Raw genomic sequence first — 24,495 nt, 5'->3', positions numbered from 1 at the left:
AGATTTTCACTATTCTCTCACTGGAAGTACACTTGTTTGATCTTCAGTCATTGTGAATCACTTTCTATCACTCATAATCGTTTTCTATCACTCCGAATCGCATGACACAATCGATATTACTAATTTTAGAGTTTTGAAATCTAAACTTGATCCCCTTTCCAATTACAATTAACGTTTATGTCTAGTAATTAACGTTTGAATTTTTCAAGTCTAATTTTGCGCAGTCAACTATGATTTTGAGATTAAATCTGTGCAAGTGATAGCTGAGTATTAAAAGTGCTGATTTCAAATAGATGAGAATTTAAAAACTCATTTTCCCTAAAATATCCAGAGATGTTTAGAAAGATCTCGTAGTTTCTACATTGTCTCGTGGAGCAATGTAGTCAGTCCATGAATTCAAATTAGGAATGTATTTTACATCTATTTCTATATTCTTTCTTAACTCAAAGCAAATGTAAAAAGAGTTTATGGCCTAATATATTTCTGATTAAGTAATGTAAAACTTTTCTCAGGTTACACTTGTAATGAATTTTATCTTTATTAATTTTATCATCTTCTAATTGTATATATATATACTTTAATAACAATCTCAAGCCTTTATTTTATTTGTTTGACTTTGTTTATTTAAAACAAAAATTGAGGGATATACGACGTAGATACTTTTACGACGTATATAACGATAATTTTATAGAAACAAGACAGAGAAAAGTATGTACTACTATTTCAACGTATGAAAAAAAATAATTAATTAGTGAGCTAACTATAAATAAAGATTGTGCGGCAACAACGTGTTTGCTTGTGGCAAGTTTTCTGTCTTTAAGAAAATGTCATAAGATCACCAAACTTTAGGGGTTTTGTTCTTCTTCCTCCTCATTGTTCTCTGTTAGAACATAACTACAAGGTAACTACCGTGTTGACTTTTGTCTGAAAGCCACAATGGAAGGAAAAAAACCAGCAAGATCATTAAGCGAACACCTATCTCAACCTCCTACACCATCTCCTGCTGTAGCTGTAGCCATTAATGGTAAAAAGAAGAGCAAATACGTAGCCTTTTGGGCTCTTGAGAAGTTCATCCCTGAAGGCTTCTCTGATTTCAAATTGATCTATGTTCGTCCTCCTGTCACTTACATCCCTACCCCTAGTAAGTTGTGACTTAAAATATTTTTTTATAGCTTATGCAAAATATCTATGTGTTTGGGAACAAAGATTTGAGTCTTTCTTATTCGGTTTCAGTGGGGAATGCGATATCGATATCCGAGCTAAGAGCTGACGTAGTATCAGCTTACAGACAAGAAGTGGATTGGAACACAAACGAGACGCTCCGTCCTTACAAGAAAATGTTCGAAAGGAGAAAGGTTTGGTCTCAAGACTTTCCTTTATTGTTCTGTTTTCTCAAAATCTGAAAGTATCCCAAATGGTGTAACGTAGGTGCGAGTAGAGATTCTGGTGCTGGAGTCGCACGATCCTGTGGCTGCGATAGCAGAAGAGATTGCTGGAACAAGAGTCACCAAACTCGTTATAGGAATGTCTCTTCGCGGATTCTTTTCAAGAAAGATCGATATGTCTTCTATGATCGCCACTGCTGTTCCAAGATTCTGCACAGTCTATGTAGTCTCAAAGGGGAAGCTAGCATCCGTGCGTCCTTCTGATTCAGACGCTAGCGGAACGATAAGGATCGAGAGAATAGAGAGAGACAGCTTCACGAGTGGCTCCACTGATAGTCCTAGTCCTAGAGTCCCCTCTGGTAAAACTCTAAGATTGAATCGTAACGAGTCTTTTATTTTATTGTTTTAAGTTGGAAGTCCATAAAACTTAACAATTATTTATTTGGTCGTCTGGAACAGACTACCAAGACTTTCTCTCCTTTGTTTCGGAAGCGCAATCCCGAGTCTCTCATTTCCTCCCCCCTGCAAAACATTCGGAGGTGGGCAGCAGCGCGGTGGTTCAAATGGATACGAGTTCTAGCGAGACGGACCAGTCGGAAGTGTCTACAGGGAGAGCGATGCAGATTGTACCGAGCAGTGGCAATGAAGAGAAGAAGAGTAACACTAGCAATGAGAGCTTTAGTGCATCGTTTCCAATGGGAGCTGAGGCGTATCACGCGATGAGCTTTGCTTCTAAATGGAGAGATCATGAGGATAGGAGATCGATCATGAGCTCGTCATCGAGCAACAACCACGATATAACCAATATGGATTGGGGAGCAGTGGTTCCTGAGAACTATTCTTTTGTTTCTCATCAAGCTTCTAACATGTCTGAGGGCCTCCTCAGTGTCCATTCCGTGACCGATAATAATCAGGTAAGTCAACTGTGTTGGTTCTTGATATTCTTTTTCTAGAGATCTGAGAAGGTTAAATTTCATGGACTTCCAACTTAAAATCAATTAACTAACGGTAAATGGGCCAAAGTCTCTTATATATTAGTGTTGGTTTCTGTAATCTTTCGATGTGTAATTTCAACAGAGAACTAGATTCTAGAGTATCATATCATTTTGCTGACTCAGGGCAATCAAACTGTCTTGATCTTGATTCTGTTCTTTTTTTCGGAGAGACAGAACATATTTATGTTTGGAACTGAAGTTATGTCTAATTGTGTAGGTGAATCTGAATTTTGAGATAGAGAAGCTGAGAGCCGAGCTGAAACATGTTCAGGAGATGTATGCTATGGCTCAAACCGAGACTGTTGATGCCTCTCAAAAGGTTTTAGTCTAAACTTTTGACCGTGGCATTTTTCTTGTTATGTTACATTATGTGTTCTTATTTATGTTTTTGGTTGCAGCTAACTGAGCTAAACCAGCGAAAACATGAGGAGTCAGAGAAGCTTATGGAGCTGAAAGAAAAGGAAGAACTAGCTAAAGATACAGCTTCAAAGGAGAAGCAGAGGTACGAAGAGACGATGAAGGAGGCAGAGAAGGTTAAAGAACTCATGATGAAAGAGGCTTTACGTAGAAGAGAAGCTGAGATCAAAGCAGAGCGCGATGCAAAAGAGAAAGATAAGCTCCAGGCTTCTCTCGTCTCTCCAGGGATCCAGTACCAACACTACTCATGGGAGGAGATTGCAGCCGCGACTTCTGACTTTTCTGAAGATCTCAAGATCGGAATGGGAGCCTATGGAACCGTTTACAAATGTAATCTTCATCACACGACGGGTGCTGTCAAGGTGCTTCATGCAGGAGAAACTCAGCTCTCTAAACAGTTTGATCAAGAGGTCAGTTTTCTAGTTACATTAAACAAGGCATGATGAAACATTCCTCTTGACTCCTAAATTTACAAATGTAATCTGCATCACATGACAAGTCTTATGAAACATTCGTCTTGACTCCTAAATTTTTAAAAGTAAATATAAATAAGTCTTAAGACCTATATTATAAGAAGAAAATTTTATCAAGTTTTACCTTAAAAAATTTTATGCACTCTCGGACCGACTCTAGTAAATTATCTAATGGCTTACTTCACTCCTCAGTTTCTTTTTTGTTTACCAAAATCTTACCAATAAGAGTCTAAAATATTTTGCATTTATGTTTTGACAGCTTGAGATCTTGAGCAAGATCCGACATCCTCACCTAGTCCTCCTCCTCGGGGCATGTCCCGAACGAGGCTGCTTGGTCTACGAGTACATGGATAACGGAAGCTTAGATGACAGGTTGATGCAAGTCAACGACACACCTGCTATCCCTTGGTTCGAGCGTTTCAGGATCGCTTTAGAAGTCGCTTCAGCGCTAGTCTTCCTCCACAAGTCCAAGCCTAGACCAATCATTCACCGTGACCTCAAACCAGGAAACATCTTACTTGACCACAACTTCGTCAGCAAACTAGGCGACGTTGGCCTCTCCACGATGGTTAACCAAGACGACGCTGCTTCTAAACTAACCGTCTTCAAGAAAACAAGTCCCGTGGGAACACTATGTTACATCGACCCTGAGTATCAACGGACAGGGATCATCTCACCCAAGTCCGATGTATATTCACTAGGGATTGTGATTCTTCAGCTGATAACAGGCAAGCCCGCAATAGCTATTACTCATATGGTTGAAGAAGCTATTGGAGATGATGCTGAGTTTATGGCATTGTTGGACGTGAAAGCTGGACCGTGGCCTATTAGTGAGACTCGTGAGTTAGCTGCTTTAGGGCTGTGTTGTACTGAACTAAGACGTAGAGATAGACCTGATCTTAAGGATCAGATCATACCGGCTTTGGAGCGGCTTAGGAAAGTCGTTGACAAAGCTCAAAACCTTCTCGGGAGAACTCCTTCTGGTCCTCCATCTCACTTCATTTGTCCACTTCTCAAGGTTTGAACATTATTTGTTACTTGCATGGCAAGAAACTTTGTATTGGTCATGATTTAACCTAGTTTTCTTTACATTGATTATAGGGAGTGATGAACGAGCCATGCGTAGCTGCAGATGGATACACGTACGATCGTGAAGCCATACAGGACTGGCTTAGAGAGAATGATACGTCCCCAGTGACAAACCTACCGTTGCCTAACAAGAACCTTCTTGCTAATTACACTCTTTACTCAGCAATCATGGAGTGGAAATCTAATAAATAATAATGAGAGAGATAAGTACAATTTGGTTCAGTGACCTTTTTTTGTGTGTGTGTGTTTTTCGTTCCTCCTTTTTTCTCTTGTGTGATGAGATGCCAGATTACAACAATAGAGATGAAGAGATATATGTCTTTTGTTTTGTTCAAAAAGAAAAAGAAAAGAGATATGTCTTTTGATTTAATCTTCTTGTATTTCTTTCTACTCTTGTTTGATAAAAGTGTAATCTCATTTTGAACCTCCTTAAGAAAAAAAACTCTTGATTTATATTTTCATTTAAATCAAGGATTTGTCATTTGAAGGTGTGGAGGCTTGGTTGAGGTCCTCGGCAGTCAGCAAAGAACTGAAGCCTCTTGTTCTCCTAATTTTCCAAGCGGTAATTTATTTTCTATGGAAAGAGCGAAATTCCAGATTGCATACTTCATCAAGCAAACCATCTCAAGTTGTTATAAAGGAAATCCAACTTCAAATAAGGGCAAGACTTATGGGTTTGGACAGAGAGAGATGGTCCACTATCCATTCAGTTACCACAGCAGCTTCGACACACATAAGAACAACAACATATCTATCTCTTTGGTTTGAAAACTTCCAGCTTCACTAGCCAGGTCCTTCATCATATTATCTGCTTCACACGGGTTGTTTGCTCTTTTATTTTCTTGTATCTTTGTATCTTTTTTTCCTTTATCTTTATATTGTAAAGGTACTCTGAAAAAGAAAAACATAAATGAATAAGTATTAAAAAAAAAAAAAAGGATTTGTCATTCTATGTTTTGCCAACATTAATACACACCACTAAACTACAAATTCTATTAAAAACTTATTTCAGTCCAAATAGAATTAGATAGACTGATGATATGAAGATGTTGGACCATCTCCAAGAAAAGAACCCACACCTACACTATCATATCAACCACGAAATGTCCACTCGAGGTTAAGGTCAATAAATGCACATGATCAGTGATAAAGTTAAAACTGTGTTTACAAACGCATAATTTAAAGTTTTATTCCCCATAACATCCTTATCTCAGATTTCCAGCACCTGTTATTTTGTCCAACGTTGAATATTAACAACTCAAAGCCATTTAATGAACATAATAAATGCTAAAAGTACATCTGTATGCTCATATTGGACCTCCACTATAAATACATCCAAGAGTAATCCAATGAAAATAATGCTATTTATTACTACTAGTATATGTGTCTCATAATATTAAATGTTTTGTGAAACTGAGTGAGTATTAAAAATTGTAGTTATTAAATCGACCACTGACTAAATGGTTGTACAGTAACTGAGTAAATGACAAACTAGGTACGTAATACTCGCTCTGTTTTTTTTAATATAAGTCGTTTTAGAGAAATTTTTATGTTCCAAATTATATAACGTTTTTGGTTTTCTTTGTAAAATTTATTAACACTTAATGTTATATGACCAATGATAATATATCTTTTATTTTATTATTGATTGATTTGTGGTTAGGTAAATAATTAATGATGTATTGTTTAAAAAATATAAAAAATAATGATTTTTTTAATCTATGTGAACAATTCTAATACGACTTGTATTAAAAAGGAGAGAGTAACTTTGTTTAAAAGTTCACATGTCACTCAAAAGAGTTGTAGAAGGACAGTCTCAATAAATGGTCACGTGTACATCTGTATTTCAATTGCTCTGTTGCATGAATAAGTAGATCAAATTAACTTGTCGTCTAACTGATCTGACATGCATATCCATTTAAGAGGTGAGCATCCGCATCTGAAAGCTTTATAGGGGATTTTCTGTTTTACTGTTAAACTTCTCAAGTACCCAAATACTAAAGATTCATGCGGAGAAGTTTATTAGTTGGAGTATAGACCACAAGACGTTTTGGTTCAGATTGTATTGTGACGGGAAGATTCATGTGATAATTTTACTGGGAGGTATATCGACGCAACGAGGTCCAAGAAAGGAGCTGCTATGGATAAGTTCTCTCACGTATTATTCCATGATTCATTTGCTTTTAAAACCAAGGTAAAACCACATGAAAATTATCATCAAGTTCAATTTCATGTCACTACAACAAGATTCGCAAAAGAAGAGTCATATTGTAGTTGAACAAGAAAGCTAAAACAAAAGATAAATCGTATGTATTCACTATTTATCAGCGAAAACCTCACAACTTGAAAAGTCAAGAATATAGAATAAACAAGTTGGTAGTCCGACAAAATCCCACGTCGTTCTGACTTACAACGTCATCTCGCTTCTCAAACCTTTGTGGAAGAGACATCACACAAACAAACAAAAAATCATCTAGACTTTTTTGACACTTTCATTCCCTTAACCTTTTAATCATTACTTTTTTGAAATCCTGGTTTAAAATATAGATATTTATTTAATCAACTGACCATTTCACTGACTCAAATTTGATTCGTCATCTTCTTCTTCTCTTTCTCTCTCTCCTTCACATCCATTCGTCGAGTTTCTGGGAAAGCTTCAAGCAAGTCAAAAGAAATCGTTAGATATCTTCAAATCTTATCTGATACCATTGTTAAGACTTTCTGGTATTTTCTTAAAATTTAATAAAACAAACCTTAAACGCTTATAATCTTACCCGTTGAATTAGTTAATCAGGGTCTTCCATCTTGTTATGTTACTTTTTTGAATAAATATTATTTTATAAATTATTTTATCCATTAAGGATTCAGCTTGTTTGTTTTGTCCACAGAACATGTCTTTGTAACTACATTAATTAATCAAAAAAAAACATACCAAGTTGTTCCAAAAGTAAAAAACATACCAAGTCATGACTCTCTCTCTCCACCTCTCTTTGTCTCTCTAAGCTCTTAAATCATTTCAACGACCAGATTAAGGAAACAAAAAGCTTGAAATAAGTCAAATCCATCAGCAATCTTCAGAACTTATCTCTAATAACCCTTTCTTGGTTTCTGTAGTTTTTTGGATCATCAGATCTTAGCCGCTGAAGTTGAAGAAATGGGAGATGGAGCTTTAATCGTAGCGGTGGCGATCAAAGGAAACAACAGCAAAACAAAAGGCGTTGTTCGATGGGCACTTCAACAATTCGCTTCTCAAGAACATGTCGTCTTCAAACTCTTACATGTCCAGCCAAGTAAGAATATTACAAAACGTTACAACCTTTTAAGTTAAAACTTGATCTGATATTAGGCTCACCCGTTTTCTTCGGTCCGAGCCAGTCTCGTTGTCTAGCTGGTTATTAGGCTAAGTCCGGTTCTACGTTGGGTTCAGTTATTTGCCGTCCTAGTTTCTAGCTGTTTAGTTTCATTTTTGCATTCCGCCATGAATTCTCATTATAATTTTTCAAAAAATATAAAAATTAATATAAAATTTAACATTTTACTAAAAAAAACACTTGATCCATATTTTGTGAAAAAAATAGGAGATTCAATTTCGGTTTCAACCGCAAGAAAAGATTCAACCACAACGGTTTACAAGAAAGATGTTGACAGGAAAACAAGAGAAATGCTTCTTCCAAGCAGAGACATGTTCGCTCATAGAGAGGTATTCTAATCTGGACCACTTGATTTAATTTCTTGTTTCTTATTTTTGTTATCAAGAACTTGTATCTTGTGAAAATGTGATAGGTACAAATGGATATAATGGTGCTTGAATCAGATGATGTAGCAGATGCCATCTCTAAAGCGGTTCAAGATCATGGAATCAGTGAGCTAGTCATTGGAGCTTCCTCTTCTATTATCTTCTCATGGTATAAAATATCCAAAACAAGTTTTAAATCTTTCGGAATTTTTCAATTCCTTAAATATATATTTTTTTTTTTTGTTTTGCAGGAAGTTGAAGAGAAGCAACTTGTCTTCAAAGATTTCAGATGTTACACCAAGATTCTGCACCGTTCACGTTATCTCTAAAGGAAAGCTTCTCAATGTTCGTAAATCCGATATAGACATTGAAACAAGCATTACAGATGATAGAAGCGAAAACCAGTTCACTTCAAGTAGCCATTCAGGTAATAACTACTTCTTTAGGACACAAGAAGTTCTTGAAAGCCGGTTTGATATTGGTTGCTTTTGTAACATTTTAGGGTCGGTAAGTTCAACATCAAGTCATCAATTCTCATCTACACCTTTACTCTTCCAAAGAATGCAAGCACTTTCAACCGTTAACCAGAAGGTCGGCACAAAGATTGGAACAAATAGCAATATTGATACACACCATAACAGAACTGCGTCCCTAGATGTGGATACAAAGATGCTTAACCAGAAGGGCTTTTACCGAACAAGCAGCTCGGGAATCGGGTATGGAGGAAGTGATATACAAGGCAGGAGAAGGTCTTATACAGATGAGGGTTCAAGCTCAAGTTGCTCCAGCGACCCTACTTCATCTAGTAGCCAGGTATAAGGAGTGGAGTTGATTCATTTAAGTATATTTATAGTTTTTGAATGTGGCATTGTTAACATGTAGGTGAATAAAGACTTTGAGCTAGAGAAGCTGAAGATTGAGCTCCGCCATATTAAAGGAATGTATGCAGTTGCTCAAGGAGAAGTCATGGATGCTTCTAAAAAGGTTCAAGATCTGAACCAGCGTAGGTCAGAGGAAGCTTCGAGGCTCAAGAACTTAACGATAAGAGAAGAAGACGCGGACGAAGTGGTGGAGATGGAGAGGGAGAGACAAGAGCAGGCGGAAAACGAAGCTGAGCTCGTGAGAAGATGCGTTGAGAGAGAAACTGAAGACAAACTTGAGGCGCAAGCAAGAGCTGAAGAGGTTAGAAGGGAGAAGCAGAGGCTAGAGGATGCACTTGAAGGAGGACCGCTTCAACGCCAACAATACATGAAATTTGAGTGGGACGAGATCGTTCAGGCTACTTCCTCGTTCTCTGATGAACTTAAGATTGGAATGGGCGGGTATGGAAGCGTGTATCGGTGTAACTTGCACCACACGACAGTAGCTGTCAAGGTTCTTCATTCAGACAAAAGTAACTTAACCAAACAGTTTCACCAAGAGGTAAATAAGATAATTTTTCCTTTTACTTTTTATAATGTTAAGCAAGCTTACTATTTTCCAATGTTCAAAAAAATCTTTAGGCGTTAACTAAATGCTCTATTAAAAATTAGCTACTATGTGAATTATTCAAAGCTTATGTTCTGCCTTAACTGTTCATGTTATTTTGAAAATATTGTGATTAATTAGAAAATTAATTTGATGAAACATTATAAATTAGATATACTTTGACGAGAAGAAAATTAAAACTTTATTCATAGACAAATTAATGATAAAAATAATATAATTAAATTAGTAATGCCCTAATTTGATGTTACTTGATTTAACAGGTTTAAACTAATTTAAATTAATTAAAACTGATTTAGAATGATTTGATCAATTTAGTACGATTTAAACAAATTTGTATTTGCTTAAATCGGATTTTAAGACGGTTTTCATAACATTGATATTCAGAGTTTTTTTTTTCAAAACGATTGCTCTTTTGGTTGATACTTCTCCAGCTTGAGATTCTTAGCAAGATTCGCCACCCACACTTGCTTCTCCTCCTAGGCGCATGTCCTGACCACGGCAGCTTAGTCTACGAGTATATGCACAACGGAAGCCTCGAGGAAAGACTCATGACACGCAGACCAAACTCTGACGCACCACAACCGCCGTTACGGTGGTTTGAGCGGTTCAGAATCGCTTGGGAGATAGCTTCAGCTCTCTACTTTCTCCACACAAACGAGCCAAGACCAATCGTTCACCGTGATCTTAAACCGGCAAATATACTCCTAGACCGGAACAATGTGAGCAAAATCGGAGACGTAGGCCTCTCCAAAATGGTTAATCTCGACCCTTCTCATGCCTCAACGGTTTTTAACCAAACCGGCCCGGTAGGAACGTTCTTCTACATTGATCCTGAGTACCAAAGAACCGGTGTGGTCACTCCAGAATCTGATATCTACGCGTTTGGAATCATACTTCTTCAGCTAGCAACGGCTAGGTCAGCTATGGGTTTGGCTCATTCGTTAGAGAAAGCGTTGAGAGATCAAACCGGGAAATTTTCAGAGATCTTGGATAAGACTGCTGGTGATTGGCCGGTTAAGGAAGCGAAAGAGATGGTTATGATAGGGCTTAGATGTGCAGAGATGAGGAAGCGTGACCGTCCTGATCTAGGGAAAGAGATTCTACCGGTTCTTGAACGATTAAAGGACGTTGCTTGTAACGCAAGAAACATGTTTGCTGAAACCCTAATGGACCATAACCACCACGCTCCGGGCCATTTCTACTGTCCAATAACTAAGGTAATGATAATGATCGAATTTACAACATAGTTATCGTTTATTTTTGTTTGATTTTGATCATTATTGATGATATTAGGATGTGATGGATAATCCTTGTGTTGCTTCTGATGGATACACATACGAGAAGAAAGCCATTATGGAATGGCTTGAGAAGAATCATAAATCTCCAATGACGGATGCGCCCTTCCCCAACCAAACTCTTCTTCCTAATCAGTCTCTTCTTTCTGCTATTAAGGAGTGGAGATCACATCTAATTAAATAGAAAAAAGGTTACAAGTTACAATTCTAAACTCGTCAATTAACATGCATCATTGTGTTTTCCTTTTCCTCACCACTCTTGTGCACACATACACACACGACTGCACGAGTAGATAAATGTTGATTTTATACATATTGAAACTATTTGAGTTTTGTACGTAAAATTAATAACCTTGTTTGACAAAAAAAATAAAATAGTGATCTTATATAATTAAACATTTGCTTGGCTCTGTGGTGCATCACTTCTTTCTCCTCTTCTGGCTAGAATTGACCGGAGCATCATATTTTCCTGCATCGAACATGTGTTTGGCAGCCATTGTGTAAGGTGTCATTAGTCTTTCTCTGTCTCTCTGGTTTACTCTGTGGACCCCCATTCCTATATACCCATTAACCATTTATGGAGACAATTTAAGATCTTTTGTCAGGACTCATTCAAGTTGTGCCAACTTGATTTTGTCTCTCATGGTGACTAACTTCACTAACATCTAGTTTGATTCTTGTTGGGTTCATTCCCTTGAGTCACATATGGTTCAAATCCTAAGTTATTTGCTAAAAAGGTGGTGGGTTTTAGCTGTATTATGGGTGAATGTCTTAACATATCAAGATACATCATGTATAATAACGTTCACCCTAATTAGAGGACTAGAGGAGAGACAAATTCGTCAAGTTGCTTTTCATGTAGGGTTACCTTGCCAGCTACTTGCTAGGATATGATTTGAAGCAACTTGATTTTCTACTTAATTTTCTAGGGCTCCACATATATATAACCAACCAAACTCCACCCTCTTGCTCAGTTGCTTGACAATTACACTCCTAATCTAGTAATAATATTAAGTCATAGTTTATGAATAAATTAATCCTCATAATTTTAAAATATTGTGTAAGATGATGTTGATTACACATCCTTTTTATGGATGCTTTGTAGATAATCTTAGGCGGCATTATCCATTGATGGTGTGTTCCACTATTGAAAATTTGAAAATCTTAACTTTGACGTTTACGTTTGTGTAAATAACTGCTTATTGTATACTCTATTGACTAATTACCATTTTTTTAATAGCTACGTTTACCTTTTTACTGTTCTAATTGTATACTCTATTGACTAATTAATTAGCGGTGAGGTGTAGATATGACTTGAAGAAAAACTATAATGAACAAGAATTTTTATACAATCAACGAATTTACAAGAATATCAACAAATACAAAATATCATTTTAGATTTTCAACATCCACACTTCTCCTATAAAAAAAAATCAACGAATAAAATGATTGGTACTAAAACACTAATTTGATATTTGTACACTACCGCTTGTATTAGTATATACTATAAAGAATAAAGAAATTATGAGAGTGAAGCAGGTGAAAGCGTACGTCACCAACCGTTGACAATTCAGAAGTTTCAAGTAGCGGAGCTGGGAGACGTCGGAGTTAACGGAGGAACACTGAATATCCCGTCTCCTGCTCCCACGTCCCAAACCCCTTTCCAGCTTGACGGCGTCAAAGGAACCGCTTCAACCTCAGCCACAGTGGTATAACTCTCCTTTGCCTCAGCTTTAACCCTAACCGGCACCGTCTCTTCCTCCGCCACGAAGCTCTTAAGCCGCTTTCGTTTCCCTAATCCGACGAAACAACTTTCTGACGTAGCCCTAACATCTAGAGGGAAATTCAAGATTGCTTTTCTCCCACGCAACTCAAACGCCGCTAGGTCGTAAGCTCTTGCAGCTTCTACGGCGGTGTCGTAAGTCCCAAGCCAAAGCCTAGAACCCTTTTTGTTAGGATCCCTAATCTCCGCTGCATACTTTCCCCATGGCCTCCTCCTCACTCCTCGGTAGTGTCTTTTCTCCTCCTCCTCTGGCTTCTTCATCGTACTAGAGACCGGAACGGATAGGTTCGGTAAGGGCGGTTTACGACGGTTAAGAGTAGAGTTTGGTTTAGGGTTATGGTTTCCTATGGTTCTTGGGGTTGTTTCTGAGTGAAGGTGGTGATCTTGGCTTGCAAAATCTGTGAGAAGGTGTTGGCTTATGAACTCGATGGCTAAAGCTTCTTGCTTAGTTGCCATCTATCTTCACTCCTAGTTAACCCTATTGATCTTTGTATATGTTTGTAAATGTGAAGTAGAGTATATGGTAATTATATAGTGAAGAAAGCTTATAGAAAGGAAGGGTTTGAGGGAGTTTCGTGGATCGGTCCGAGAACTATCATACTACCTTCGGTTGTTTTGGTAGTGGACTTCTGACTTCTTGTCTTCTTTATCTTTAGATCTTGTCTTTTTTTTTCTTCTCTTCTTCACTTCTTTTGTCTTATTGCGCGACATGGACTTCTTATCATTTAAAAGTATTAATGAAGGAGAAATTCTTGGGTTCACCCCCTAGGTGAACCTAGAGGTTCACCAAACAATAGTGGTTGAGTATTTGATATTTGATATCTTTTAAAAAAGGAAATAAAATTGAATTTCCAAATATGATATAAATTTTTAAAATAAAATAATAAAAATACATAAATATAGTTACAAAAAATAAATAAATAAATATTGTTAAAATGTTAGCAAAATACTAAATCCTATACCCTAAATTCTAAACTCCAAACCCTAAATTATAAACCTTAAATCTTGGATAAACCGTAAACCATTGGAAAATTTTAAACCCTAAATCATACATCAAAACTAAATCTTAATAACACTAAACCCTAAACCTTAATCACTAAACCCTAAACCCTTGGATAAAGCCTGAACCCTTGGATAAATCATAAACTCTAAATCAAAAATATTTAAAATTAAACCCTAGAGTTTATGATTTATTCAAAGGTTCAGAGTTTACCCAAGGGTTCATAGTTTACCCAAGGGTTTAGGGTTTAGTGATTAGAATTTAGGGTTTAGTGTTATTAAAATTTAGTTTTTAGTGTATGATTTAGGGTTTAAGATTTTCCAACGTTTAGAGTTTATCCAAAGTTTAAGGTTTAATATTTAGGGTTTAGAATTTAGGGTATAGGGTTTAATATTTTGCTGAAGATTTAACAATATATATATTTTTTTTTGTAACTATTTTTATGTATTTTTATTATTTTATTTTAAAGATATAATCTAATTTGGATATTCAATTTTATTTCCTTTTTTAAAATATATCAAATTTCAAATACTCAATCACTATTGGTTGGTGAATCTAGAGGTTCACCATAGGGGGTGTTTTAGTGTTTAGTGTTTTTGATTTAGAGTTTATAATTTATCCAAGGGTCTAGGATTTACCCAAGGGTTTAGGGTTTAGGGATTAGAATTTAGGGTTTAGTTTTTTCCTGACGACGTTAAAAATAGTTTTTTGTAATTACTACTATTTTTATTTTTTATTTTTTATTTTAAAAACATAATATAACTTGACAATATTTTGTTTACTTTTTTAAAAAATATCGAATTTGAAATAATGAAATCCTATTGGTTGGTGAACCTAGAGGTTCACCCTAGGGAGTGAACCCAAGAATAAGTCTTCAAGTTTTTGGTGTATACACAGGGGTGGGTTATTGACATAATTTTATGACTTATTCTTAGGTCCACCCCTTAGGGTGAACCTCTAGGTTCACCAACCAATATGATTGTTTTATTTTATATTCGATATCTTTTAAAAAAGGAAATAAAATATTGTCAAATTATATTATGTTTTAAAATTAAAAAGTAAAAAAAAAAGTAATAATTACAAAAAAAAATATTTTACGTCGTCAGCATAACATTAAACCCTAAACCCTAAATTCTAATCCCTAAACCCTTAATCCTAAACCCTAAACCCTTGGATAAACCCTAAACTCTAGGATAAATCCAAAACTCTAAATCAAAATCACTATACACTAAAACATTCAAGCGTTTAGGGTTTAGGGTTTTAGTGTTTTTTATTTAGAGTTTAGGATTTATCCAAGAGTTTAGGGTTTACCCAAGAGTTTAGGGTTTACCCAAGGGTTTAGGGTTTACCCAAGGGTTTAGGATTTACCCAAGGGTTTAGGGTTTATCCAAGGGTTTAGGGTTTAGGGTTTAGGATTTAGGGTTTAGGGATTAGGATTTAGGGTTTAGTGTTTTGTTGAAAACATTAAAAATATATTTTTTTAATTCTTTTTTTCTGTAACTATTATCTTTTTTTTATTTTAAAAACATAATATAATTTGAAAATATTTTGTTTCCTTTTTTAAAAAATATCGAATTTGAAATAATGAAATCCTATTGGTTGGTGAACCTAGAGGTTCACCCTAGGGAGTGAACCCAAGAATGACTCTAATTTTATGTGAAGTTGATTTATTGATATGTTATTAACAAGTTGTTTTACTCATGGATTAGTGATTACTTGCCTTTTAATATTTATATCAAGTTATCAACAATACGGATACATATATTAGTTGTTAGGAATTCTAAGTTAACATGCATACACCACTTTTGTAGTAGTTTTGATGTTCAACACTAATTTAGTATCAATTTTTTAGTAACCAAATCCAAACTATAAACGCCACATAGACAAAAGCTAAATCATCACTACCACGACATAATGCAACCTCAAAAAAGGAAAAATCACAACCAAAATAACCTTGACAATTATAGAGAAAATCCATCATTCCAACGAACCCTTTCGTGGTTAATTTTTTTTGAAAAAAACCTTTTGTAGTAATTTGCACCCACAAAAGAAGCACAACAATTCATTGTAAATAAAATAGTTTTACAACGAATTGAGATTTAAGAAATCACGGATGTGAAAATTCCTATTCGACATGTCATTGTGAAATTTTTGGTCAAAAATAAAATATCCGATCGATAGAGAAATAATAATTAAACTAGAGATTGACCCGCACGCCCGTGCGGGTGTTAATTTTTACGGTTTTATAAATTATTTGTTATTTTATCATTAGTGTTATATATTTAAGATGTGTCGTCGTATAACTAATTGTATTCAAAATATTTGGATTGAATCGGGTAATAAGATTATTTTTGGTACAAATATACACTCTTTTCAGATACATTGGTTAATTAAATATTTTTATATTTCTACACATCAAAATCAAAATCATTCAGACCCGAGAGGATCCAACTCAAGCATCATACATAAATTTATAATATCCAAGTGACGCCTAATTTAAAAATCCAAAAAAATTAATCCCGAAAGAAACAACTTGTACCTCAATGAGTATCCGAATGTCCATACTTAACTGATTTTGCAAATAGATTAAAAAGGAAACTCTTTCTATATATTTGGCAAAAATAAGAAAAATAGAAAGAATTTTTTATTTAATAGAATAGTTATATGAAGTGAAACATTAAGTGATAATAAATGTAATACTTTTTAATTATTTTGATTTAAATTATTATCTTGTTCATATAAACTATGCCTTTGAATTATGTGTTTTGCTATGTAATTTTTCACCAATTGGAACTAAGACAAAAGAAAGTTTTAGTAAAACATATTAAACCAAACTATTAACCATATGCAAAACTCGGTTATCTTACATTTTTATTTTTTTTATAATTGCACAAAGTTAATATTGATTAACTAATAAATAAAAATCTACATTATTACTTTTACGGTAAATATAATTAATGATGTGATATATTGTTAAAGTAATATAATTAATGAAATTACTAAAATAAAACTATACTTATATTTTTATACATTAATATTTGTTTTTCATAATTAGTGTTTTATATTTTATATATGTCGTAATATAACTAATTGTATTCAAAAGATCCGGATCGAATCAGATAATATGGTTATTTTTGGTACAAATATCCAAACCCGTTTCAAATACATTGGTTATTTAGATATTTTAGGGTCATATACATCAGAACCAAACTCATCCAGACTCAAAAGGATTCAACTCAAAATCTACACATAAATTTATAATATTCAAGGAGTGAGTAATTTTAAAACAAAATAAAACGATACCCGAAAGGAACGACTCGTACCTAAGTGGATATTTAGTGTTCATGCCTAACTGATTTTATAAACTAATATAAATGATATTTTTTATGTGTTTTGCTAAATTAAGTGAAACTGAAAGAGTTTTTTTTATTTAGTAAGCAATTATATTGAGTGAAAAATTAAGTGACAATGAATGTAATTCATTTTTATTATTTTGATTTAAGTTATGATTTTATTCACTAAACATGTTTTTGAATTATGTTTTTGGCTACGTAATTTTCCACTGATTGAAAAAAAAAATGTTATAGTAAAACAAATTAAAACAAACGCTTAACCTTATGCAAAACTCAGTTATTTTGCTTTTTTGATTTTATAATTGACACAAAACTAATATTGATTAACTACTAAATAAAATCTACACTATTATTATTATGGTAATATAATTAATGATGTGAAATATTGTTAAGACAATATAATTAATATGAGTGAAATATGGAAATACAATTAATGTAGTACTGCTATCTTCGTTTCCAAACAATTTTCAGTTATAGTACTATTCATGTTTCCAAACATTACTAAAGTGTACTTCAGTTTTAATAATATAGATATCCTCGAATTTTCTGTGTGCGTGCTAAAAGACTTCGCCATAATTTTTCTAGCATGTACAATTTACTTATATCTTAAGACAAAGATAAAAGTAAATTTCAACTGCACTAAGATTGGGAAATATTGATAAAAATCTGGATGTCTTTGGAAACTCAATTAAGAAAAATCGAATATACGATTTACTCTCTCAAATATACCCGGAATTAATATTCACCACAATTTTAGCTGGAAAAAAATCTAACGGCTGAAATCTACACTAATGCATAACGTAAAAAATCTACACCGTAGGTTATGATCTTATCCTGATACTGCTGGATATTTTCCAAAAAAAAGAAGATAAATAAGGAAACGCTTTATCTCTTTAAGGTAAAACACCAAAGATATTCACAAAACCAGATCACGCATATATTCGGATATAAATATCGTATATATATAAGATATCTATAAATTATACGCAGAGATTAAAGATATAAATGCAACTCGTGAGAAATCGTACGTAGAGAGAGATCATCGGAGAAAGATGGCGACTACGGCGAAGACGTGTTCACTTTGTGGCAACAATGGTCATAATGCACCTACTTGTTGCCTTAACAGCGTTAACAAAGGAAGCGTGAAACTGTTCGGCGTTGACATATCATCTGATCCTATTAACTCGCCTGAGGTAACGGCGTTAAGGAAGAGTCTCAGTTTAGGGAATCTTGATTCTCTTCTTGATAACGGTAATGGTGACCTAATCGCCGCCGTTGAAGATACGGGTTATCATTCTGATGGTCAGATTCATTCAAAGAAGAGGAGGTCTTCTCATGAGAAGAAAAAGGGTAGGCTTTTCTTGACCTTATCTTTATTCTTTTTCTTGATTCACTAAACAATCTAGTAAGAATTTTAATTTAAAAAAAAATTGAGAACCTATAAATCATATACATTAATTCTAAATATTTTGGAACAAATGTCAATGTTTCACTGTCTATACGGTTCTTGTAATCAAACTTTATAGGGAATCCATGGACGGAAGAAGAACATCGTATGTTCTTGGTCGGCTTGAAGAGGGTCGGGAAAGGAGATTGGAGAGGGATCTCAAAGAGCTTCGTGACGACAAGAACACCGACACAAGTGGCGAGTCATGCTCAAAAATATTTTCTTAGGTTAAATGGTAACGACAAGAGAAAAAGACGTGCTAGTCTCTTTGACATCTCTCTAGAAGATCAGGTTTTTGCCTTGCTTAGTATCCATTACTCCAAGTTTTTGATATTTAGGGTTTTAATTTTTGATTAACTTGTAGAAGGAGAAAGAGAAGAATTCTCCAGATGCATCAACATCATCATCAAAGACTCCATCTAAACAACTAATAACCGGATCTCAAGAACCGGTACAAGTTCAAACTCAAACTGAGATATCAAACCGGTTTCAGAATCTATCAATGGGGTACATGCCAATCTACAGCTTTTCACCTTTTATGTTCCATCCAATGTACTACGCCAACCCTGGACCGATTAGGTATGTTCACCCTTCCGGTATACCTGTACCAAGGCATGTACCGGTTAGTATGCCTCAACCTCATTTAAATGAAGTCTCTGATATGACAACGAAAGACGGTTTGGAACTTGCTATCGGTTTGCCTCCTCCTCCTCCACAAGCTACCGGATCAACCAACTTGACTGCCCATGGCACCATTCATGTGAAGTGACGCTAATAACAATTTTAATCCTCCTCCATGCATTATTCATGTGAAGTGATATTACAATTTTTTGATAGTTTTATATGAATATATATATCTCTATATTTAGAAGTTTTGTCAATCGGATTCATGTAGAATTTTTTGTTTTTGATATCAGATAAATACACTTGGATTTAAATTAAGCTGCTCATTTATTAACCAAAAAAAACTTTGGAATTATAGATTGAAATGATGATCCAAAATGCATAAAAATGGATTGGTGGTTGATTTATTATTAACTAGTAGAAGCCTTTAATCAGTTTCCTTGAAGCTCGTCTGTTCCGATCAGCATAATGTGTTTTGTCTGAATCACCACTGAGCTCTAAGGTTGCGCCCAAGAAACCAGTCTGAGTTCCATCACTATCATTGTCGATGTCTCCTTCTATCGTCAGTCCTTCAATCCTAGCCGCAATAGATTCCTCTCTCATCCCAACATCCACCACATCTACAAAATTGTGTTCTGTTATAAATTACTAATACAACGATCTTACTTATTCATACTTCATGTACAATAGCTAATTGCAAATGAGTGAGGTTCATACAGAGCCGGTCTTTGCCATAGCGAGATAAAACATTGGTCTCCAAAGTAATTAGTACTTAATATGTATATATCACTCGGTCCCAAATGATTAAGAAAAAGGGTATTCCAAGAAAAATATATGTTTGATAAATCGTTTCAAGCCGATCATGAGTCTCAAGGCAGGTCATGGTTGTATAGTGTTTTTTTAAAAGAATAAAAAGTCTAGGACCGCAAGTTCAGCTCAAATTGGACCATTATGTTACTATACGTAGAGTTTTTGGTTCACTAACCTTTCTGTGTGTATATTATATATACCTGGATTTGAGAAGAGCCAAAGGACGAGAGCACATGCAAGAAGAACAAAAGGAATGATGTGAATAGCCTTTTCAGCGAACTTGGCAGGTGACTTCTCCTTCTTAACCATTTCATCCGCTGGTGGATTATTGTAGGAAGGTGGCTCGTCTTCGTCAAGGGGACCGATCATGGAGCCCATCCACAATCCTTTGGGCGGTGCGGACGAGTAGTCTTCCGTGGCACGGTTCCAACTCGCAGATCTGTACATATTCTTTGCTTTGTAGAATGTTGATGGTTTTGTAAACGAGCTTGATCAGTTTCTCCTTTACATTTTTTTTTTGTAATTCGTTGATATATACGCAATTATTCTTACAAAGAAAATTCCGTATTTGATTGCGAATTTAGAGCCTGTGGTTTTGGTACATTTGGATCGAAATTAGGACTTTGTCAAATCGTTCAATGGTAATCTCACTTGTTTCTTCCTTTCAGGGTGACAAAAGTAATTTCTGTAGATTTGTTTTGTAATTCTATCCAAATTTTGCAATAACATTATATGTATCTCAGCGAAAATACATATACAGTAAAAATCATATAAATTAATATTCGATAAATTAATAACCCCTATAAAGTAATAATTTTTCTCAGTTCTAAATTGAGCCGGTTTAAAATATGACATAAATCGATAAAACAAAAAGATAATAACTTTTTAGAAAATTCATGTAAGAATATGGTCCAATTCACATTATAAATTAATAATTTATATCGAGTTAAAAATTATGATTGAATTGACATTTTATTCAAATAACAAAAAAATCTCATGAATAATTAATAAAAATGATTGAATTCATTTCTACGTCTTCTCTCTTAATAATAGAAAATATGCTCATGAATAATTAAGAAAAAACTAAATTTTATCTCATTATTTTAGAAAATTTGATGGTGCATTTATTGTCATATCCATAATCTTCTTGCGCCTTACATATTCTGAATCCTGCAAAACAAATTTATAAAGAAAATCAGAAAGGTTTAATTATAAATTAACTAGAAAATAATATTTAGTTTTATATTAGGGATATTACATCCCACATCGGGAATTCTAAGGGACATTAACTAATATATAAAGGGTTAGGGTCAATCCACTAATTACCAATTGGTTTTAAGTTGGAAGCCCATAATAAACTCGAATTTAACATTTTATTTATCAAGAAGTTAGAAAACATGACTATAAAAAATAATGGTGAAAGATTTCAACCTCACTTAACAATTTTTAGTATCACATAAATACTAATGCTTTACAATTATTAAACTAAATAAAAGAATATAATTATTAAAATTACCTATCGCAGTCTACTGATGGGGTGAAAGGCACAACTGGAGAAATATGATAAGAGTTCAGGCAAGTTGATAAGGTTTGAATATGGAGATGATTGTGCAGCATCTTTGAAACATCAGCAGAGGTGTCGACGAGTCAGTCTCCGGGTTATGCTATTAATAGCCTCACAACAAGTAACTGTTGGCTTCTCACCTACGACATGCTGTAAACATGGTTTCACCTTGTCTAGCGGCTAGCGCCATGCCACAAATGATACTATACACCATATTAACATTGAAAAGTGGAGGAAATAATGGTCACTACTCACTAACACTACTGAAACTATAAAAATTAAACGAAAATAATGAAAATAGGGTGTTTTATAATTTGTTACATAAAAACTGTTGTATAAAAAATCTCCAACTCCACTGTATATTTTACTCCAAAACAAAATAGGACATAGAGTAATGAACAAATAATAAAAGCATTACTCTATAAAATTATGTAAAATATGGAGTATATTGGAGATGCTTTAACACACTTAAATGATGAACATAATCATTTATTTTTGGGTCAACTACCTATTTCCCACGAGAACTATCGTATAGTGCTTTATGTCTCTGAAACTATTGCCTCTATCTATATTTCCCTGAAATATTTTTTTGATAAAAAAACAAAACTTGGTAAATTACCATTTATTTTCTTGGTAATAGCATATACAAACATGTTTAGCACTACTCTTTAGCAGCTATCTTGTTTTATAAATTTTTTGCCAAAAAAAAAGAATAGCTAATCGATTTACGACATTTTAATGTTAGTCTTTCGCCTCTTCACGTGGAGATAGGCTTTCATTTAGGCAATGAAGTGTATGGGGAATTTATGGCAGTTTAATGTTACTTTTGTAACATATTGTTCTCAATTGGTGAAGATGGTTTCGGAACCAGAAGAATTGTCAGTCTTTGCAATGTATTTTGAAGATATCAAGATCCTCAGAAGCAATTTCAACCATGCATGGCTCATTCATGTACCTCGAACGAAAAATATCAGGGCGAACAGTCTCGCACACAGTACCAGGAAACAACTGTTTTTCATCGTTCATATGGATGCAGAGTTACCAGTTTGGTTTACAGATTCATCATGAATATGTTCTTGTTTATGTCAGAAAAAAATAGATTAGAAGCTGCATTGATGATAGGAGCAGAAGACAATATAAATAAGGGTACAAACAGAAAGATATGATAAGAGATTAGAAGTTTTTTTCTGAGAAAGGAAGATTAGAAGTTGTATGAAAGATACATATATACTAGATGGTGGCCCGCACACTTGTGCGGACTAATATATATCCAACTAATTCAAATTTTAACAAATTTTTAATTTCAATCTAAATTATTTAATTAGTTTCAAATATTAAATTAATTACTGATATAATTATCTTTTTTTTATTACAAGACAACATAGATAATGGTTTGGTATTTTTAAAATGTTTTATTTATTCTATCACTAAACCATACATGTAAAAATATCATCATTATAATAACCTAATAAAGTTTTATTTTAAAAATAATATAAAAGATAAATCTACAAATAAACCATAATTACCAAATTATCAGTGAAGCCTATGAAATCAAACCCCTATTCATCAAAGTCTTAATTGCATTTTATATAAATTTCTCCTTCATCGGAGTTTATATTAATACTTATTAACAAATTTACAATAATTAAAAACATACTTCTATTTAATAAAAGTATATATATCTTGTAAAGCTGTATTTTTTTAATTTTTAACAGCGAGAGATTGTATTCTTTGGACTCATATTTTGATTGATAAAATAATTCGGTGGTATAAAAGAGAAGCAAGCTTCATTTTAAAAATAATAAATAAAACATTAAAAGATTTAATATTGAAAATTAACATAAGATGAACAAAACTATAAAATTAATACTCATTAATAATATTTATCCATGAATATATTGAAAAGATTTATTAAATAATCACTATATATGTTCAAAACTAACAATTCAAAAAGTTATTTATTAAAACTAATGACTGAGCCTAAATTAAATCATGGAATATGAAAAATAATGTTCTAAAAGTAATAAGACATGAAAATAATAAAAATAGCCTAAACTTATGGATAACATGACAAGTAAGCAAAACTAAAATTACCACCTAAAATTATTTTAAATATGATAAATAAATAAAATTACTACAGAAAATTATAAAGAACATAAGAAATAATCAATAACCTAAATTATGGAGGATATGAAAAATATGAAAAAGTATAATTATCGAAAACATAACAAATAAATAAATTATCTAAAATTATAGAAAATATGAAAAATAAGCAATAAACAATGATAAATAAACAAAAATTATCTAAAATCAAGCATAAGAGGACAACTAAGCAAAATCACAAATTATAGAAAATATGACAAATAAGCAATAATAAATAAATAAAAATTATCTAAAATCATGGACAGGAGAACAACTAAGCAAAATCACTTCATAAATAATAGTATAGATCTTATTAAAGTAGAAGTACATTTAGGAAGTGTTTCGAAACATGTATATCAGTAAAAAATGAATATAATAATGTTTGGAAACATGTATACCAATATATTAAGAAAAAAAAGTAATAACTTATGTTATTAAAAAAATATTGAAAGTTCATAATATTATGATAAACTATATATCTAAGCCAGCTTTAAAATATACGAAAATAGCCCAATCTAATTACCTAAAACATTTTTTGTCTAAAATAATGATAACACAAATTTTAAATTTTATATACATATTTCAAATCAAAATATTAATATAAAATTGATTTAAATCAAAAATTGATTCAAAATATAAATCTATTCAAAAATTGATTTTTACTAAAATATTTTCCAATAATCATTATAAAAATGCTTTAAATATATATATTAAAAATAAAATACAAAGCTCAATTTCAAACGCAAACTTAAATTATGGTTTTTATATTTCACATTGTGTTTTAAAAATATTATATATATGATTATGATACATATAAAATACTATTAATTATATAATGACACATATATGATATATAATGGTGACAAGAAAAATAAATAGTAACATATTTTGAAA

General features: G+C 33.3%; 5 protein-coding genes across 5 annotated transcripts; 3 read left to right on the top strand and 2 right to left on the bottom strand.

Moving 5' to 3' along the window:
* Nucleotides 1-769: 769 nt before the first annotated feature.
* LOC111202746 (U-box domain-containing protein 52-like) lies at nt 770-4,729 on the top strand. The gene is made up of 8 exons (XM_022695615.2): nt 770-1,141; nt 1,234-1,355; nt 1,429-1,744; nt 1,845-2,299; nt 2,598-2,699; nt 2,779-3,207; nt 3,530-4,288; nt 4,372-4,729. Exons 1-8 carry the CDS (start codon nt 937-939, stop codon nt 4,549-4,551), a joined length of 2,568 nt encoding a protein of 855 aa, XP_022551336.2. The 5' UTR covers nt 770-936; the 3' UTR covers nt 4,552-4,729.
* A 2,229-nt stretch (nt 4,730-6,958) lies between these two features.
* LOC111207850 (U-box domain-containing protein 51) lies at nt 6,959-11,131 on the top strand. The gene is made up of 9 exons (XM_048746904.1): nt 6,959-7,083; nt 7,474-7,649; nt 7,938-8,059; nt 8,143-8,264; nt 8,347-8,522; nt 8,598-8,908; nt 8,978-9,517; nt 10,015-10,800; nt 10,877-11,131. The coding sequence occupies exons 2-9, from the start codon at nt 7,514-7,516 to the stop codon at nt 11,060-11,062; spliced, it is 2,379 nt and encodes a 792-aa protein (XP_048602861.1). The 5' UTR covers nt 6,959-7,083; nt 7,474-7,513; the 3' UTR covers nt 11,063-11,131.
* A 1,326-nt stretch (nt 11,132-12,457) lies between these two features.
* Nucleotides 12,458-13,117, bottom strand: LOC106444393 (ethylene-responsive transcription factor ERF104-like). The gene is given in 1 exon segment (NM_001315928.1): nt 12,458-13,117. A coding segment is annotated over 1 exon segment (660 nt).
* Nucleotides 13,118-17,635: 4,518 nt separating this feature from the next.
* On the top strand, nt 17,636-19,253 carry LOC106369936 (probable transcription factor At5g61620). Its single transcript, XM_013810026.3, has 3 exons — nt 17,636-18,364; nt 18,541-18,752; nt 18,826-19,253. Exons 1-3 carry the CDS (start codon nt 18,067-18,069, stop codon nt 19,228-19,230), a joined length of 915 nt encoding a protein of 304 aa, XP_013665480.1. The 5' UTR covers nt 17,636-18,066; the 3' UTR covers nt 19,231-19,253.
* Nucleotides 19,254-19,471: 218 nt separating this feature from the next.
* Nucleotides 19,472-20,417, bottom strand: LOC111211006. The gene is made up of 2 exons (XM_048746903.1): nt 20,096-20,417; nt 19,472-19,705 (listed from the first exon to the last, which is right to left on the bottom strand). Exons 1-2 carry the CDS (start codon nt 20,340-20,342, stop codon nt 19,500-19,502), a joined length of 453 nt encoding a protein of 150 aa, XP_048602860.1. The 5' UTR covers nt 20,343-20,417; the 3' UTR covers nt 19,472-19,499.
* Nucleotides 20,418-24,495: the final 4,078 nt, after the last annotated feature.

This window comes from Brassica napus, chromosome A2 (assembly GCF_020379485.1).
Source record: "Brassica napus cultivar Da-Ae chromosome A2, Da-Ae, whole genome shotgun sequence".
Classification (NCBI taxonomy): Eukaryota; Viridiplantae; Streptophyta; class Magnoliopsida; order Brassicales; family Brassicaceae; genus Brassica; species Brassica napus.
The sequence above is the reverse complement of the archived record's forward strand: the minus strand, read 5'-3'. Positions and strand labels throughout refer to the sequence as shown.

Bases quoted from the DNA above. Each gene is read 5' to 3' on its own strand.
- LOC111202746 (XM_022695615.2), top strand. From the start codon at position 937: ATGGAAGGAAAAAAACCAGCAAGATCATTAAGCGAACACCTATCTCAA. The intron at 1,356-1,428 runs GTTTGGTCTCAA...GGTGTAACGTAG, and splicing joins AAATGTTCGAAAGGAGAAAG to GTGCGAGTAGAGATTCTGGT. The intron at 2,300-2,597 runs GTAAGTCAACTG...CTAATTGTGTAG, and splicing joins CCGTGACCGATAATAATCAG to GTGAATCTGAATTTTGAGAT.
- LOC111207850 (XM_048746904.1), top strand. From the start codon at position 7,514: ATGGGAGATGGAGCTTTAATCGTAGCGGTGGCGATCAAAGGAAACAAC. The intron at 7,650-7,937 runs GTAAGAATATTA...TGAAAAAAATAG, and splicing joins ACTCTTACATGTCCAGCCAA to GAGATTCAATTTCGGTTTCA. The intron at 8,909-8,977 runs GTATAAGGAGTG...GTTAACATGTAG, and splicing joins CTACTTCATCTAGTAGCCAG to GTGAATAAAGACTTTGAGCT.
- LOC106369936 (XM_013810026.3), top strand. From the start codon at position 18,067: ATGGCGACTACGGCGAAGACGTGTTCACTTTGTGGCAACAATGGTCAT. The intron at 18,365-18,540 runs GTAGGCTTTTCT...CAAACTTTATAG, and splicing joins TTCTCATGAGAAGAAAAAGG to GGAATCCATGGACGGAAGAA. The intron at 18,753-18,825 runs GTTTTTGCCTTG...ATTAACTTGTAG, and splicing joins ACATCTCTCTAGAAGATCAG to AAGGAGAAAGAGAAGAATTC.
- LOC111211006 (XM_048746903.1), bottom strand. From the start codon at position 20,342: ATGTACAGATCTGCGAGTTGGAACCGTGCCACGGAAGACTACTCGTCC. The intron at 19,706-20,095 runs GTATATATAATA...ACAATTTTGTAG, and splicing joins TTGGCTCTTCTCAAATCCAG to ATGTGGTGGATGTTGGGATG.